The sequence below is a fragment of the Labrus bergylta genome, chromosome 16 (genome assembly GCF_963930695.1).
Source record: "Labrus bergylta chromosome 16, fLabBer1.1, whole genome shotgun sequence".
In the NCBI taxonomy this organism is placed as follows: Eukaryota; Metazoa; Chordata; class Actinopteri; order Labriformes; family Labridae; genus Labrus; species Labrus bergylta.
The window spans coordinates 14,504,611-14,522,411 of record NC_089210.1 but is presented as its reverse complement, the minus strand read 5'-3'; the positions used below and the strand labels follow the sequence as shown (position 1 = coordinate 14,522,411).

General features: G+C 40.2%; 1 protein-coding gene across 2 annotated transcripts in view; it reads right to left on the bottom strand.

Moving 5' to 3' along the window:
- Nucleotides 1–14,887: 14,887 nt before the first annotated feature.
- Nucleotides 14,888–17,801, bottom strand: part of plppr2a (phospholipid phosphatase related 2a) — a 45,200-nt gene continuing 42,286 nt past the window's right edge. For both annotated transcript variants that reach the window (XM_020650501.3, XM_020650499.3), the window contains exon 8: nucleotides 14,888–17,769. In XM_020650501.3, the coding sequence (XP_020506157.1) occupies nucleotides 17,734–17,769 (36 nt within the window). In that variant the 3' untranslated portion in view covers nucleotides 14,888–17,733. The remainder of the gene's footprint in view (nucleotides 17,770–17,801) is intronic.

The window sequence follows — 17,801 nt, the reverse complement described above, 5'->3', positions numbered from 1 at the left end:
ATTCTCTGCATGCGAGTCTGACTCGGGCCTAGCAGCAACACAAACAAAAGGCCCTAGTTTGAATATGCACTGAGCCCACTGGCTTAGGAATCAAAGCCCTCTCTCTACCCTGCTGCCAGTGGCGCCACCTGCTATGGAAGGAAAGGGTTGATGATGAGGAGGAGGAGGAGGTGCTGGTGGTGGTGGGAGGTGTGGGAGGGGGGGTATTGGTCGTGGGGACTCGAAGTCAAGCTCAATTCAGTCCAGAGCCTGGCTCAATGGGCCCACTTGGCTGTGTTGCACCCCACTCTCTACGCGTAATGTTTGAGTAAGAGACGGGAGTAAGGGAAGGGTCGTAACCCTGTACCTCTCTCTCCGCAGGACAAAAATATGGGATGGCAGGAGGGACATATAGAACAGGAAAAAAAAAACCCACACAGGACAGGAGATGAATGGAAAATAGAAATCTTCCTTTTACTCAAAGTCTGCCCGAGGCACAAGTGACAGGAGTGATCAAAGTGAAAGGCACCTACATTACAGGCTACTGTACATAGGAGGACACATGGGGAGTCCATACAGTTGAGCTGTAGGAGAGGTGTGATGCACCCCACTGCTTTCGACTCGCTTCTCCTGCCTGGTCTCATCTGGCCCAATGGCAGGCTGCGGGTTACAGACTGAAATGAGACCCTGCTACATCAAGATATACAAGGCCAGTCCAAGCGGGGACTCTACCTCACCATTCTGTTTAAAAGTACAGAGACAGAATGTAGCAAAGTTTGTTCATACCAGGATCAAGCAAAGTAGAAACAGAAAAAGGACAATGCCACAAGGTTTACGCCTCTTGCTTCTAATGCTCATGATGTGTAAAATCTTCCTTAATGGAGCTGTTGTGAAATTTTTTGGTGTAAAAAGGGCTGCAGCCACTCTTACTGTGAGCTCCACATTTCCCGGATACAGTAGTAATAGCAGCCTCAACAGAGTGTTAGCCCCCCCCCCCCCCCCCCCCCCCCCGTCAAGGTTATTAGGTTATGATGATACCATAGCAGATTTTTTCTATTGATCATCTTTGAATATTTTAAACAATGGGTGCTTGATATTTAGGAGAGGTAGACAAAAGCAGGCTTTTCATTTCTAGCCTGCGACTGTTGATTTGAATGAAAACAACAGCTGTAGCTGGCTAATTAAATAAGCTTGCTCAGTAAGTTGGTTTAAATCCCAGACTCTATCAGAGTTTACATTTTTTATTTGGACGGTTTGAAAAAATAACTGATTTTATAAGTTCACATGGTTCACCCTCATGCATGTGGAAGTGCACAACGACTAGTGTAATAATGGCGAGAATACAAAGTTGGGCTGATGCTATAGGAAAGGGTGTTTCTGAACTGTCAAGATGTTATGGAAAAACTTGGTTTAAGAGTGTGTGGCTTGTTGGATCCAATTTGATTATAAGAAAGAGCTCTTTCACTATCCATAAAGCTATGGCTCTATTCAACAGGTAACAATTTACACATGTGTTTTTCAGTATATCTATATATATAGCGGTTTCCAGTATATCGAAACCTGTGTCACTTAGACCAGCTGACATGACTTGATCATCAGTTAATTGAGTAAATTTAGGCAGTCAATTGAGGAATTCATTTTCACCTTAACTGTTAATTCCATTGCAACACAGTAAAAAAAAGTCAGAGTTTTGTGGCCATGTGTTTTGTAAATATTTTGAATGCAAACAGTGACAGTTGGTGTCCAGTCTGGTCAGTGTGGTACTGATGGAGCCAAACACTGTCAGCAAACATGACCAGTGATTGCAATATTCAAAAGGGGGGTTATCCAATCGAAACCAGTCCACACACATAACTGGTTTTAAATTGTATGAAACATCCCAGTGGCGTGAAGAAATGGATTGAAAATTGTCAGGGCACAGACATGTAATGAATACATTTTTTTCTTATTGGCAGCAGTATATTTCAATATTGTTTCAAATGAGCTGAGGTACACTTTGTCTGTTCCATCTGCTGCAGGTAGATGACTTACTGTCTAAATGAATCAAGATTGTCTCTCCCTTCAACCAATGAAAGATTTTTTTTCTTTTTCTAAATATAGTGTATGACAGAATGTTTCAAATTAATTCTATGGTTAGAAAAAGTGCTGGGAGCTCTGGGATTGTTGTTGTTTCAATCAAGAATCAACACTCAATTGCATTTAATACAGATTATACTGTAAATTTTGGCGCAGACATGTAGTTTCAAGAAAAGACTGGGGATCTTTATCTGGACCAAAAAAAAAGTATTGCAGGGCAAAAAGAGAAGAGGTTTAGGAGTGAGGGTTCGTTCTTTTCACCTCACTCAGCATGCCCACCCTAAATCCCCTACAGACAATCCAGAATGCTGCGGCACGAATACTCACCAGGTCAAACAAACGGTCTCACATCACTCCCATCCTGAAATCTTTGCACTGGCTTCCCATGGCATAAAGGATTAAGTTTAAAATTCTCGCCCTCACTTTTAGATCCTCTCACAGTCAGGCCCCAGAATATTTGGCAGAACTCATCCACCCATTACTCACCAACCTGTTCAGTGAGGCCCAACACACTACACCTGCTGTCTGGGCAACAGACACGTTTTAAGACTTGTGGTGATCGTGCTTTTGAACCGAACCGCTGGAGTTCTCTTTCTAAAGCTTTACTGACTCTATTAAGTCTTTAAAAAGTAAAAAAAAAAAAAAAAACTACATGTTCAGACAGACTTGGTAAATTATTGGATTATTCTTGTTCACCCAGTCTATGGACCTAGAGAACATGCATTAATGGAAAGATGTCAGAGTGGGGCTGCTACACAGGGAGCACACCAGAGCTGTTGGGGGTTCAGTGCCTTGGTCAAGGGCACATCGGCAGTATTTTGGAAATAATGAACTAGTAAAGTTCCTGTGCAGTTTTGGTTACAAAATACAGTCCATCTATAGGCTCTTGTGCTACATTCAATTTAACTGTTGTTTGTTTCATTTCATACCGAATGACTTGAAAGTGCTATACATTGTCAATGAAATAAGAAGACCAATAGACCTTGAACCAATGATTTGCAAAAAAAAACAAACAAAGAAAAACGTATGGTGATTAAAAACCCAACTAATTCTATTAAGATGACTTCAAATTGAATCAAACAGAAAATGTGAAAAATAAAATACAATACATAAAATGTAGTTATAATGCAAATTCTAAAGACTTTTTACTGGAGTGCTGAATGTTAAACTACATTGCTGAGGAACTTGGGGCCATCATCCTTCAGATAAATAACAGGCCAAACTTCTCTGAATCTGGAGAAGCACGTAGTGAGAGCCCACTGTATCAATCTTTGCAGCACTCTGCAGATGTTTCACTGCCATGTTAGAAATGTCCGCTTGTCTCCCCTCTGCTCAGCCCTTGCCTCCTGTCTTTCTGTCTGTCAGTCAAAAGGCTGAAATGCACAGCCGAGCCTGCAACCATTGAAGCTTCCCCATTTGTAGCTGTCTTTATCAGACTGGGAGATGTTTGCGGTTTTGTTGATATTTACTTCTACTCTGCTTTTCCATCCTGGCTGTCCAGCTTCTGACTGGTGGCTCCCAGCTGCCTGTAAAACTAATGACAGCTTTACACAAGTTACACCGACATAAAAGTATATGTACATGTATTTCTCAGGCCAGGTCAGACAATAAGAATGTCTGTCAGTCCATCAATCCTTCAGTCAGTGACTGAGACGGTTCTGTTGTGAGAGAAAAAAATATGGAGAGAGAAGGCTAAATGTACCCACAATGCTTCTTGGACCACTAGGATGTATTTATATTATATGTATTTATCATGACAAAGAGGATGAAGTAGTGTAAATATGACAGCTGCAGTGCAGTTAAACAGTCACAGAGTCAACAGTGCTTTGTCTTGACTGTATTTACACCCAGCAGCCTGGACTCCTTTCAATGGCTCACTCAAGGGGAATGTCCTTATTGTCTATTATCTTGCTGTGTGCCCATGTGTTTATGTGTGTGTGAAAGAGGTCCTGGGCCTGTCATCAGTGAGATTTACTTCAGCAGCATCAGTGATGGCAGGCAGGCAGGGGTTACAAGGAATAGAAGCTCAGCGCAGTCCCCCAGGTCCTAATGTGAATGTGTGCAAGAGTGTGCATGTGTGTGTGTGTGTGTGTGTGTGTGTGTGTGTGTGTGTGTGTGTGTGTGTGTGTGTGTTTTTTCAGGTCAGCACCTCGCCCACAGCTCTCTGATGATGTTTACGCCTGATGATGTCATTGTATCGATCAGCAGGGAGGCTGTTGTGGGGTTTGGTGTCAGTGTCTGGAGAGAGATGAAGAGAGAGGAAGGGAGGGTGGGGTTGATGGGGTAAGGTGGAGAGAAATAAGCTCAGAAAAACATAGATAGATAGATAGATAGATAGATAGATAGATAGATACTCAGTCGCCCTGATTTCAGTGGGTGGGTTGTTCCAGCAAGTTTTAATTTAAAGGTTCAAACTTAAAACTTCACCAATTTATTTGGCAATTCATTAATTATTTTCTTTTTGCTACAAATTAGAGAGGAGAAGATCGTTTATATTTTTCTTTATTAAATATGTGGCAACATCTAGAAGGCCTTCATCATAAAGTAATCAGCAGGGGGAAGCTTGCCTGGCTCTGCCTGAAGGTAAAAATCTCCCTACACCAGCAAACATGCCGTAATTTATTCAAAACAAAAAACTGAAAAAAACATTTTGTTATTATTTATGCACCTTTACTCTGTATTTAAGGTGGAGACAGTAGCAGTTTTCGGTGCAGCTTGTAAACACAGCATTTAAATTGGGTCCCTCATTCTGGGCTTATAGCCATCAGAAGTGCATACCCACTGCAGGATGTAGCTACACTGCAAGCTACTACACAATAGCACATGCTAACCATCGGTGTTTGGCACCTGCCTGTCCAACAGAAAGCAAACACAAGGTAGAAGCAAACAACAGGTTCACCCGAGCTTTTTACCGAGCTTTATCCGCTTGTCTTTTAGCCTCACTATGATTAAACTGTATTTTCTCTTCTTTGCCGCTACGTACCAGTCCATCATATTCGCCGGTTTGTATTGTGTCCAATTGCTGAATTTTATACACTCTTAAACTCACCTGCTTGCTGTCATTTGCAGCGGAAAACATACCAGCTGCCCGCCCAGAGACAAGGCAACCAAAGCAAACCAAAAAAAAAGAAATACAAACAGAGGACGGTGACACAGGCACCACCACACATGCACGAAGGCCCAGAAGTGGTGACTGAGTGTTAAATACTTTTTTATAGGTCTATATAATTGTTTTTTTTTTAGGAAAAAGCTACTGACTCTGCCTTTAAACAAGGATAAAGGATAAAACTACATAGCTCTTGTTTTTGCTCTTTATGCTAAGAAAGGCTAACCTAAGGCAGTCTGTTGCTTAAATTGTTCCGACATCAAGAGCTGACACCTTCAATGAAAGTTTTTATATGTGACTAAAATACTTAGGGTCCATTTTTCTGCAGAAATAGATAGTACTTAAGATAAAGTACATATGATGATATGTAATTGACATTCCTGTTTTTAATCAGGTACTTTGTTTTGACCAATAACTAGATGACAAGAGTGATACTGAGCTTGTCAAAAAGCTGTCATCTGTTCGCCTAGCTTGGCAAGATCGGCTAAAGCAGGTTAACTGTTATTGTACAGTGAATGATTGGCAGGAATCCAAACCTTTTTTTAAACAAATAATTTCACACCATTTTGTCTGAAGAAATAATTTCACTTTTGATACGGTAAATTTAACTGATAAAATGTATATTACTTCTCATTTTTTCAAAGTAGATCTGGTTATCTTTGGACTGAGCCAGACTTGATCTGCACTTTTTCCCACTTATTTTACTACAGTAACAGGCTACTGGCTGTGGCTTCATATCTCAAGGGAAGCAGGACAGATATATCAATGTCACAAAAACACTAGTAGAAATTGAATAAGGGTATTTGCCAAATTGACAAACCGTTTTGGTTCCAAGACTTTTAAAACTCACACACACTTTGTGGTATTCCTACATTTATATTTGTATTGAGTCATTTCATAACTTATGTTGTTTCATGACACTTTACAAAAAGAGCATGTCTAGACATACACTCTTTACTATATTATAAGACCTAACATTAATCCACCATGAGCAAAGCACTTGGCAACATTCAGCAATGTCACATTGACAAGACATCTGTCCTTTAAAGAGCAGAAACCTTCAGCAGAACCAGACTCATTGTGAACAGCCATCTGCTGCGAGTTGGGCTTGGAGAGTGGGATAGAGGGAGAGACAGAAAGAGACAGACGGAATCTAAAAAGCTCAGTACGATACAGAATGAAGTAGCATTCAGCGAGTCAAAAAAAAAGAATTTTATAGAACAGGAAGCAATCTGTGTCAACAGAAATGTAGACAAAATTGAAGTTTTTATCTAAGAAACTTGTCCAGGGTTGACTCACATGGGGACAGAAACATTAAAAAGATGGGAAAAGGCTGAAACATTTTGACCAGTATGGCTCACATGATGACAAAACAACTTTTCGTTTTGGAGGCGATGACCAATTTACTTACACCACAACTTCATTTTGAAATAAAAATTAAATGTTTTGGTTGAATTATTTATATATAGATATATTTTTTTTATTGGGTAAGGATTCCAAAGCTTATACTGTCAGCTTCGACCATTATTTAAGCCCTCTTCAACATGTCAGTCACATTAAAAGCACCATAAACTCTCACGAGATATTCATGTAAACACTGACTGCAGTCACCATACAGAACAGCATGTATAGCACTGCCATCCTGCTGATAATTACTTTAATGAACATCCTCCTCTGGGATTGTGGGATTTTATGTCAAGTGGGCAAAATCATAAAATATACAGTGGGTTGTTTTTATGGATTTGTGTCCTCTGGGTTTCCCTCAGATGCCTCGGCGTAGCCCACCACCTCCATCACATTGACAGTCAGTCAGTGGGCTGAGCTGGCTGCCTCGATGCTGTATTGTGTAGGCTCGTATACAGTACAGTAGTTGCTGCATTAAGGCTTGCATGCTCTGCTCTGCTATACTGAAGAAGATGTGAGAGAAAAAAGATCTTTTTCCTCCACCTCCTCCTGCACTATCGCTCACTATCTGCTTCCTGGAACCTGCCCATGGAATTGGATTTAGAGTCTGTCTGTTGTGCCTGGCTTTTCTCAACCCTCTCTGCCTGTCTCTGCTCTGCTCCGTGGCACTCCACTTCCCTCTTTACTGCCCTCCTTGGCTCGTCTCTGCATTCTAATTGGGCGATAATGCAGCCAGTGTGGTCCACGACCACAACACTACATGACAGTGCAACAACAATAGTGCTCCTCAGACAGGAGCACTACTAACTGTGTATTGAGCTACTGTTGCTGTGTGTGTGTACATCTCTTTACATATTGTTCTGTGTGTGTGTGATACCAGTGTCTGGTGGTACAGTTTCTGTTTGTGTTTAGATAACAGGGCCGAAAGAGGGAGCTGGGTTGGGGGATGGAGAGATAGACAGTTCATTGTTTACCTTCATCGATTGCAGTCCCTATTCCTTTCCATTTCTTCTGCTCTCATTCCTATCCTTTCTACGACATGCATTCAATTTTATTCCTCCATCCCTGCATCCATCCATCCCCTCTCTACAAATCCTCCTTTACATCTGACCCTCTGCGTATTATCACTGCGCCCATTGCCCTATGCTGCTCCCTCTGCATCTGTTCGGCATGTTCAGCTGGGGGAGCGTGGAGCCGGCCACGTAATGGCTGTAGAAACGTAATAATAACATTACAGCTGCAATCTGGGTGGGGAGGGGTCAGGGAGGGTGAAAGAAGAGAGGCAGGGGTGGGGGGCTGTAAGAAGGGTGAGAGTTGGTGGGGGTCTAAGGGGTAGGTGCTGAGAAGGAGGGAGGGTGGTAGAGGGGTAGGGGGAGGGGCAGGTGCATCACTAATGGCTTTTTAAAAAGGTTACAGCATGTCGCTCCCTCTTCATAATGGGGCCCTGGCTGTGCTGGAAATGCAATTTCCGGGAAAGATAATGCAAGTAGTGAAGGGCTGTGTAAAGGAGGGGGGGCACTGAAGTCGGGGGGTAGGAAGGGAGGATGGGCCGGCAGTGTGTACCTTGTGCTTATGTTCAAGTAAAAGAGAAAGAGAGGAGAGAATTTAGATGGAGATAAGTGGAGAAGGAAGAGGAGGAAGCAGGGTTGAGAGTGAAGGCATGAAAAACCTTGATGGGTGGAGGAGGTGTTTATGTGTTTGTGGGGGATTTAGAGATTTTAAAAAGCAAGGTAGAGGTGAAGGGAGTGCAGATTGTAAGTTGGGGGGAGATTTAAAGCCTATCTGCCTGCACGTGTAAGCGTATCAATAGTTAATGAAGACATTATCTGTGGACACTGCACCCGTGTATCTAAACAAACGTTATCCTTCAACCCTTCAACATCCTGCATGCTTGGTTGAAGCCAAGAATACTAATTAACCTCGCTTCACCGCCAGATATGAGTCTCAACTTTGCCTGATTGAATATTGCTGCTTTGCAATGGGTATCTGTAATTGCTCGTCATGTTAGTGGGACGATTTAAGTGTATACATTATGTTCCTGTCGCTGCTGCACACTTTAACACTGTGGTAATACTTTCAATTTATTTCACACCCTGTGCACATAACATAAAATCAATATCTTGCGGTTATGTGTAATTTCATTGAGTCAGCCTGAAGTTCTGCCTGAACAATTATAATTTAAGTAAATTAATATTGAGCTGACATCTGGTATCCCTGTGTGTCAGTGTTAGAAGTGTTTGTTTGTTGGGGCATTGTTTTTTTTTACACAAGAGTAAGAGGCAGATTGGTAAAGAGCTGAAAAAACCTTTGTAGCTCAGATTCTATACAAATTCAATACAAGCTACGCACACACACACACTCACACAAAAACGAAAACACACAAGGTCTCCTACCTCGCCTCAGTCTCTTTCTATCCAATCATGACTCATCCTGCTTGTCTCTCCTCCACTTAACCACAATGATGACATGTGCAACTCCCTCAATGGAGCGCCTCAGCTGACTGTGCCTCACCTCCAGCCTGTCAGGGGAAACTGATGCCCCCGAGCACGCATCTCCTGCTTTTACAAAAACATCCTCTATCCCAGCAGAAAGAGGAAAACACAGAGTAGGATGGAATTTCAGATTCGAGAGGGAATGCCCCATTGCATGGTTGTTATAGATTTTATGTTGTGCCTCTTTCTGCTCTCCTCCCTCCTCACATGATTACACTGGTAAATGGTAAGTGGACTTTAGCTTATATAGCACTTTTCTAGTCTTCAGACTACTCAAAGCTCTTTTCCACTGCATGTCACACCCAACCATTTACACCCTGATGGTGATGATCGCTATATAGTATAATCCATCAGAAGTAACTAACCTATTCATACACCGCCACCGAAGCAGCAGGAGCAATTTGTGGTTAAGTGTCTTGCCCAAGGACACATTGGACATGCTGCCCAGCTGGGGATTAAACCCTTGGCCTTCCGGTTTAGAGGTGACAACTCTACCGACTGAGCCACAGCCACCCTTAAATTTGACAACAAATTAAGAGTCCTTGATGCTACTACTCTTACTCAAACATATGGCTACCTATCTGGAGTCTTAACTAACGTTTTAAGTAGCACGTTCAGAAAGCACATGAAAATGACAGAGGGTTAAACATGAAATACAATAAGTCTGTATGAAGTAATCAGCTGGGAACATTCATGTTAGCTATGAGACGGTTGTGTATTGGAGCAGTGAAGGCCCGTGAATTGTATGTCCTGCTATACACTGCTGTATAAATAAATTGAACAAACGTTTTTGAAATTATTTAAGCAACACAACTTTCTCATCAATTATACTTCACCTGTATTAGGTTTATTTCACCAGTGTCCATATCAAGCATTGAAAAACACTGGTAGTTATTGTAATAAAAAAATCTTAGTTTACACTATAACTTTGGTAGATCTTCAATTGAAATTGAAATTCTCTGTAATTTTTCTGACCCCATGATTTTTTAGACCGAGGTAGACCCAACATAAACTCACTCATTCAAATGTGAGAAATATCAAGTGTGATCTTTTTACAGCTTCCAGCAGGAGCAGAGGGTTGGAAATATAATAGATCGTGAAAATCTGGAGTGAATTATTTCCAGTTAAATCAATATCATGAATATAATTTTCAGATTCCAAGTCTTAGAGATCTTGAGATGGAGATCATGGTTCCAACATATGCAACCTCATTTTTTTTTCTCTAACGATAGACCCTAAAATTTTTTATTTGAATATTTAACTTCTAATTTTCACAATCTCGATATTATTTTGTGTAATCTTTCTACATTCTACATACCTTTATTTTTTACTTTTAATGTCTATTGTTCATTGTCATTTAACGGGGATTTTTCATGTCACTACATGCTGCCTTCTACTCAACACATGGAAATGCACATTGATGTACAATGTGATGTTAAATGACATATTTTTGCTTGTATTCTCTAGTCCCTGTTCTCCGTTTCTTCTTTAACTTCCACCTCCATCCACAGTCTGTAAAACCACTGCGTAGCTATTAAAGCATTTACTCAAACTCATCACGTTTAACTTTAAAATCAAATGAGCATGTTGTTCAAAATTAAAATAACCTAGAATTACCTAAAATTAAAAATTGGCATGCGGAGAAGAACACAGTGGAATTAAAATTCCCAGCAAACTAACTGAGGGAGTAGTGCTGCCCACACTAATGAGGCCTGTATGGGCAGGAAAAAAAGAGGCAGATAGACGCTGCAGGTGGGATTCACCAAGGAAACAGCGTCATCCTTTGAACCTCTCTGACTGGGATTTTTGGTGGTCGTTTAGATTCAGTCAAGCTGAGATTTTTTTAAAGGAATTGCAGGTGCATCTCTCTAAAGTCTGGAGAATCGAGGCTGCAATTAGTGTCAACTGCACTGTAAGGTTTCTTTGATCAGCTTTTCAGAGTAATTCATAGAAAGTGTTCTCTGTGTTTAAGGAGAGAGAATTTCTTAAAATAAGGGACAAACCTATTGCATGAAGAGACAGGGATTCTTTCCTTTATCTGGACATAAAGAAAATGGATGTCATTATATATCATGGGTAAACACAGGTGCACATTTTGTCATTAACTATTGTGATGGTTCCTTTCATTTCAGGACACAGTTTCTCCACATGTAAGATGTCTGAAAAGATGAATCATTGGTTCAAATTGTCTGTCTGTAGCCTCATCAAAACATATAGGAGTACATGTTTATGATGTATATTGCCATCTTGTGGATTTCACTTGCACATGCACAGACTCTAGAGAGTCATTCAAATATTTCCTTTATTTATAACCGGACGGTTGCCGGTTCAAGTCCGGAAATTGGCCTGGTAGATGGAGAGGTGCCAGTCCAATTCCTGAGCACTGCCGAGGTGCCCTTTAAGCAAGGTACTAAAGACACCACCCCAAAAACCGCTCTGGAGCGCTCGCTGTGGGCAGCCCCCTCACTCTGACACCTCTCAATAAATACATGTCCAAAGGATCTTGTGCATGTGTGTGTATTTCGGACTATGTGTTCATGTTCATTAAACAGACTGTAAAACCGAATTTCCCCTTGCAGGATTTATAAAGTATAAATTATAATTATTATTGAAATTATTATATTATAACATACATTTCATTTGATTAAGTACAACTAAAGTCTTTTTACACTATGGATCATTTATGGTTACATGAATTCTAGCCTTTCTAAAAAGTAATCATCTGAGATATTGAAGTCTTCCTATATTCTGAAAAAAGGCAGAGGAGATACAGTACAATCACACCATGTCAAGTGAGCGAAAAAAAAATCCCCCAAAAAGTCCACAGGCTGAGAAAAATGCGAAGATATCTTTCTTTTTAATAAGACATGAGTGGTCAAAACAACTGTGAGCTTAATTAAAGAGACTCATTTTGCATTGCTCTCATCCTGGGGACTTTTTTGTGGCTTTTTAGCCCATTTAGATTGGTGTGCTGGTATCTCCCCTGCCATTTTCATCTAATACCGACACATCCAATCCGGTAACTTTTTTATGCCCTGGGTAGGCGCAGTTTAACAGCAACCTGACATAGTTCCTGTATATTCTTACATGATGCATCATTGTTGAGATTCACGGTTGGTAGTTTGGTAGGTAAGAACACATGATGGCAGTACTGAGCCTAACAGCATGGATTATGTGTAACTTTGAGGTGGGTAAGGACGTACGAAAAGTACCTTCTTTTTTTGATTGTTTTAAGAGTCATCCTGTAGGACGGTTGCAGACCGCACATAATGTGAGAACAACTGAAGGATGTCTGAGAATAATCATGACGACGTCATCATCAAGTCTGTTTTTGGACCTTGATCCATTCAAGTTACTTAAAGGAAGGGCATCTTGACCTCTACAACATCAGATATGGATTTTTTTTCAAATCCTTCCAAAGTCATCCAACACAAGGTGAGAAACCTAACATTGAATCACTTGAGCACATTTTACTCAAATGACAAAACAGACATTTATGGAATGGAATATACTCTAAGATCTGTACAGTTTTTCTCAATTGCTTTGACACATCTCGGAAAACACTTTTCAGGTTCTCTGCACTAAAGATGCATTTCTCAGGACAGCTCATGTGTAAAACACAACAGTTCAATGTATAAGTCATTGGCACCAGAAATACATGTATCAGAACGACATTGGACTCTGCATGTCCTGTCTGAGTCATTCATATCCTGTTTCCAAATAGTTCTAATTCCCAATGTTTACACTTCTGATTAAATGCTGAACAAGCCAGATATTTTTCTGAGGCTAATTACCATTTATCATATAAAAACAGCGAGTTTTCACACTAAACTTTGTAAAGCAGAAAACAACTTGATTTCAATATATTTTATGGGGATATGTGTATTGTGTTCTGTGGAAGCAACTTTACTACTCTACTTTTGAGATTAACAGTATACATGTATCAAAATTAAACAAATAGTAACAGAAATATCTTAAAAACTAACCTGAAAACATTTTTTAAATCCCTTAGGTATGGTTCATGCTTAAAATTCACTGGCTCATATTACTAATATACCATGGGACATTGAGCATGTTTCCATAAGCAGATTTGGTGACGCATCATTTCAAAGGGTCCAGAATGCTGAATAAGAAAATAGAAGCAAATACGTTTTGATCGATCCCAGTGCTTGTAAAATCTCCTCTCCACATAACCGCAAACAGAAAGACACAGCATAACGGAGACACACGTACTGTATCACTTGTGTGAATAAACACACACTAGCACACACACACACACACACACACACACACACACACACACACACACACACACACACACACACACACACACCAGATAACTGAGAATATGGTAACAAAACAAATAGTACTGATGTCATATTTACTCATATCTATTTAATGTTCTCATCACAAGTTATTACAAAACAGGGTTTGTTGCAAAAGGATCAAAGGAAACGTGTCTCTCCCCAAGAGTTACAGATCTGAATAAGTGATGCTTTTTTCCTCCCATGTCAGTCAACTGCAGCAAAATCGTACTTTAGGTAAGTCCAGATTCTACAGGGAAAGAAAATATGTGCTTCTTGATGACTGTTAGGTCAGAGGAGAAGATAAAGTGACCTGAAGAAAGTCTGTCTCTGGCTAAGAGGTTTTTTTATTTCGGTGTTATCATTTATGAATTTCTTGTAAAAAAAAACAAAAACAAGAAAAAAAACGTTGCAACAATGAACACTAATTTAATCGCTGACTGACAGAGTTTGTGAGCTTTGTTTTTATCTTTTTAGGTTTCACTGGCTTGAACATAAAATTGTTCCTTTTTAATTATCCTAAACAATGTTATTTTAAGGCATTACTGCTTCCTGAGAACACAAATGACTGGAAAGCAATGAGGGACAAAGGGATGTCATGTAGCAAAGGTTTCTGAGTCTGACTCAAATTCACAACTTTGCAGTTTATGTGATGTTTGTTCCCTGGCCCTCTGAGCCACCAGAAGGTCACAGTTTTTATGACTTTTCAAAGAGTGTCACCAAGTGCGAGATGCAAATCTCTACTTCAGCCTTCACGCATAAGACATAAGACATGCTGTAATCCAGCATATATTTATGGGGTTATGCTGCACATAACATCTCACTAATACATGGTCAAAGCTAGGTTAGGCTAAAACCAAAATAAGGATTCTTTTTTATTTGTGGGCACACGCTATTAAGAAGATCTTCAACATCCCTTCAGTTTTCATTACTCATGTCAAATAGCCTGTCCATGGCCTTACATTAGCTCATGCAGCCAAATATACAGTAAGAGTCAATGCAGCTAACAAAAAGAAACATCACCAAATTCATCATTAATATAACAGAATTAGTAATTGGTTGGTGGAAAAAAAAACAAAGACAGTGATATATCAAACCCATTTTAAGTGGTCATGGCACACAAGAGTTAGAGTTGCCCATTAACCCCATACCTATACTAATAATAATTGACTTTGGGGACTACTTGTGTAAGACAGCACAAGGCTCCACATATTATTATTTTAAATGACTGCTGGATTAATTTATGTCTCAGGCGACTGGGGGCTGAAATAGTATCAGTGTAACATGTGTTTGTTTTGGTGAATTTATGACTGATGTTATGTTCCATTTCAATGCTAACCTCAATAGAAGGAAACTCTGAATAAGCAGGTCAACCAAAGTTAGCTAACAGGGAGCCAACACTGCGGAGCATTTGGCAGCTGTCCTAGAGACATTCATGTTCTACAGTTTTTTTTTTTTCTGGCAGATGGTTAAAAAAAAGCAGCAGCGCTTACACAGGAGTAAATATGTATCAGGTGACCAGTAACACAACTCCAATGTGCTTTTTATTTACACTGGGCTTTTACATGTGGTCCAATCACAAGTGGACAGTCTTAAAACATGAGATGGCCTGGGACCCATTTGTAAACACTCGTCTGGCAAGTTGAAGTCTACTGTGTCCTGGGCCATATCGAGGGCCCACCCATAATATCCAGGGGAGCAATCAGGCCTGAGATAACTGATTCATTCAACATTCTTCATTAGTTTAATACGTATATACTGTGTCATAGAAAAAAAAAAAATGTGTTCAATATTTTACATGTCGTTCCCTGCATATGCAAATGTACTGTAATAACAACCTTGTATATAACAAGGCAAATCAAGAAGCCCCATTCAATTCTCATAAGGGACAGTGATGATTCCTTACAATGTCAACAGGGCATTAGGTGAATTTTCATTGACTCAGTAAAAATATGGTTTCTCTGTCCTAATTTGCATATAGAGTTCGGAATTGAGTCACGTTTTATCACCAGGTGTGAAAGGCTGGATTTAACACTGGTCACCAGTAAACAGATCATCCAGAATGCATCTAACAAGTTGCTTTATGCTACAAGTTAACATGAGGAATGCAGGTCAATGTCCGGTTCCCAGCTATTTTGCTGCTCAGAAGTTACCTAACATATAAGTCTCTGCTCTATCATGTTGTTTTTGTTAGCTTACCTTGAACCAGCTTCGTTGGTACCTCAGCCGGCTGTGTGAGCATGAATGTATGTGACAACAAAGGAGGAAAGAAGTGATTCAAATCCATATTTTATGCTTATTTGTGAGTTCTAAACAGAATTGACTTTAAGTTTATAATCCAATGAACACACAGCATGTCAGAGAGAAACTATGAGTAAATAACTCTAACTGTGGTCCAGCAGACATGAACTTTGACTCAAAGAATGAGCCTTCTGTTTTTATTGCCGGACAGATCCAGTGTTTTGGAGTGATTCAGCACCGTCATAAACACTGTTCATCATAATAAATACAAGGTGTAAACATCACAAGCTGAATAAAAAAGAAAACTATGTACAATAGCATACAAACAGGTTTTAACAACAAGGTCGGGGGATACAGATGTGTTTGCATGTGCTTTTAAAATGTTTAAATGGCATGTGCTCTTTAAAAAAAACTGTCTTTATTTTTGTGTGCATGTTTCTCTGTGTGCGTGGATGTGTGTGTGTATCGTCCAGCAGAGGGAAACATTTCACAGCACAGTGATGGTATAAAAGGCGAGGTACCAATGCCACAGAGACGAGAGCTCATTAGAGAGTGTAAAAAGATGAGGAGACGGGAGAATACAAATTGTGAATTTAAGGGAGTGTGCAAATCAAAGTCAGCAAAACTGTCACGCCACAGTGAGCGCTTATGGCAACCATACTTGTATGTACATTTTAATAAATAAATCTATTGATAAAATGTGGGAAAAAAATAATAATCCCAATAATTACACAACTCAGACGGCCTTTAGCAAATCTTCCTAAGATTCTGAGAGAAGATCCAGTTCACGGTTTTTAATATCTAAATTTGAAAAAAATATCAAAACAAAACAAATAAATAGCCTGTTGGCATCACAGAAATGATTTGCATGACAGCTTCTCATCTCAAAAGAATACAAAAAAAAAACAACAAATATTTGCGATGCAGGTGATGATTTGGCTCACTGTTGTGCCACCTGCAGTTTGGAGCTTGGCTTTGTCTTATCAAATCTGTTTGTATTTCACATCAGTTGGCAAGGCTACAACCACCTGAAAGAGAAAAAAAAAAAGAAGAAGAAGAAAGCAAATTGAAGATGTCAGTACTTTTATCCTGTTTGCTTTTGTCTGGTGTGTCCGCCGAGAGATCTGAGATGAATTCTTTGATCCGAGTAAACTTCATGTGGAGCTGACTCGGGAACTGCCACTCAGATTCCAGGGTCTGTGTGTGTGTGTGTGTGCTGTGTAGTGTGTGAGGATGTGGCTATGGCTACAGTCACTTTCAGGGACAGAAATAAAAACTTATGAACAGGTTTATTGGGGATTGCATCTGAACAAATGGGGACAATGGTTGTGTCAGCAGTTGGCAAGCTAACTTTTGGGGTCATTAAATTAAGGGTCAGGTTGAGGGGCTGCTTAGTTTAAGAATAGGATTAGGGTTAGGTTATGACCAGAAAAAGTTATGGTTTGGGTAAAGAAAGTCCCCAGGTTATAAATGTAAGACTAAGAAAATACTCCAGATGTGTATAAACATGTTCGTGTGTTTGTGCATATGGCTTTGCTAAAAGGAGGTTTCTACAGATAAATCTCGGCAGTACAGGGATCCTCAAACTGGTCTTTTTTTGGTCCATCCTGGCACACTCCTGATATCAAAGCTGTGCGCTTGGAGTTCATTGTCATTTTTTAGTTTTCCACACTTGCCTTCTTCAGAAAAAAGAAAACTTAATTCCATCGTTGTAAAAAAAACAAAACAAAGTAGGACATTCTCAGTGGTCATTGTTCCCATGATTGAGTTTATACCAAAAAACGGAACAGCAAAGTCTTTAGTTATAATTTACAAAAACCAAAAGATATAGATGTACCTGACTCTGTACCAAATGCTCAGCTCTTTGCTGAGTGTCTCGGAAACAGAAAGTCTTTGAAGAGTTTGCCTATCGGTTCCCCGGGGGTTTAGAGGGCAACAGGGAGGGGTGTGTTTGTTTATTAGGGGAAGTCTAGACCTGCGTGGAATAGGAGCGATGCAGAGTTGCGTACCGCCCGGCCGGATGGGCCGCACAGTGAGGCGAGTGCTGCTCCGGCTGGTCTAAACTTCGCTGGAAATTGAGCGAGACGGTATGATGACATCGGGGGTGGTGGGGAACCGATAGGGCTGATGGTCATGTGATCTCGGTGAACGAAGATCTCCGCGGAGTCTGCAGGGGAAAGAGAGGAGTGAGAAAGAGAG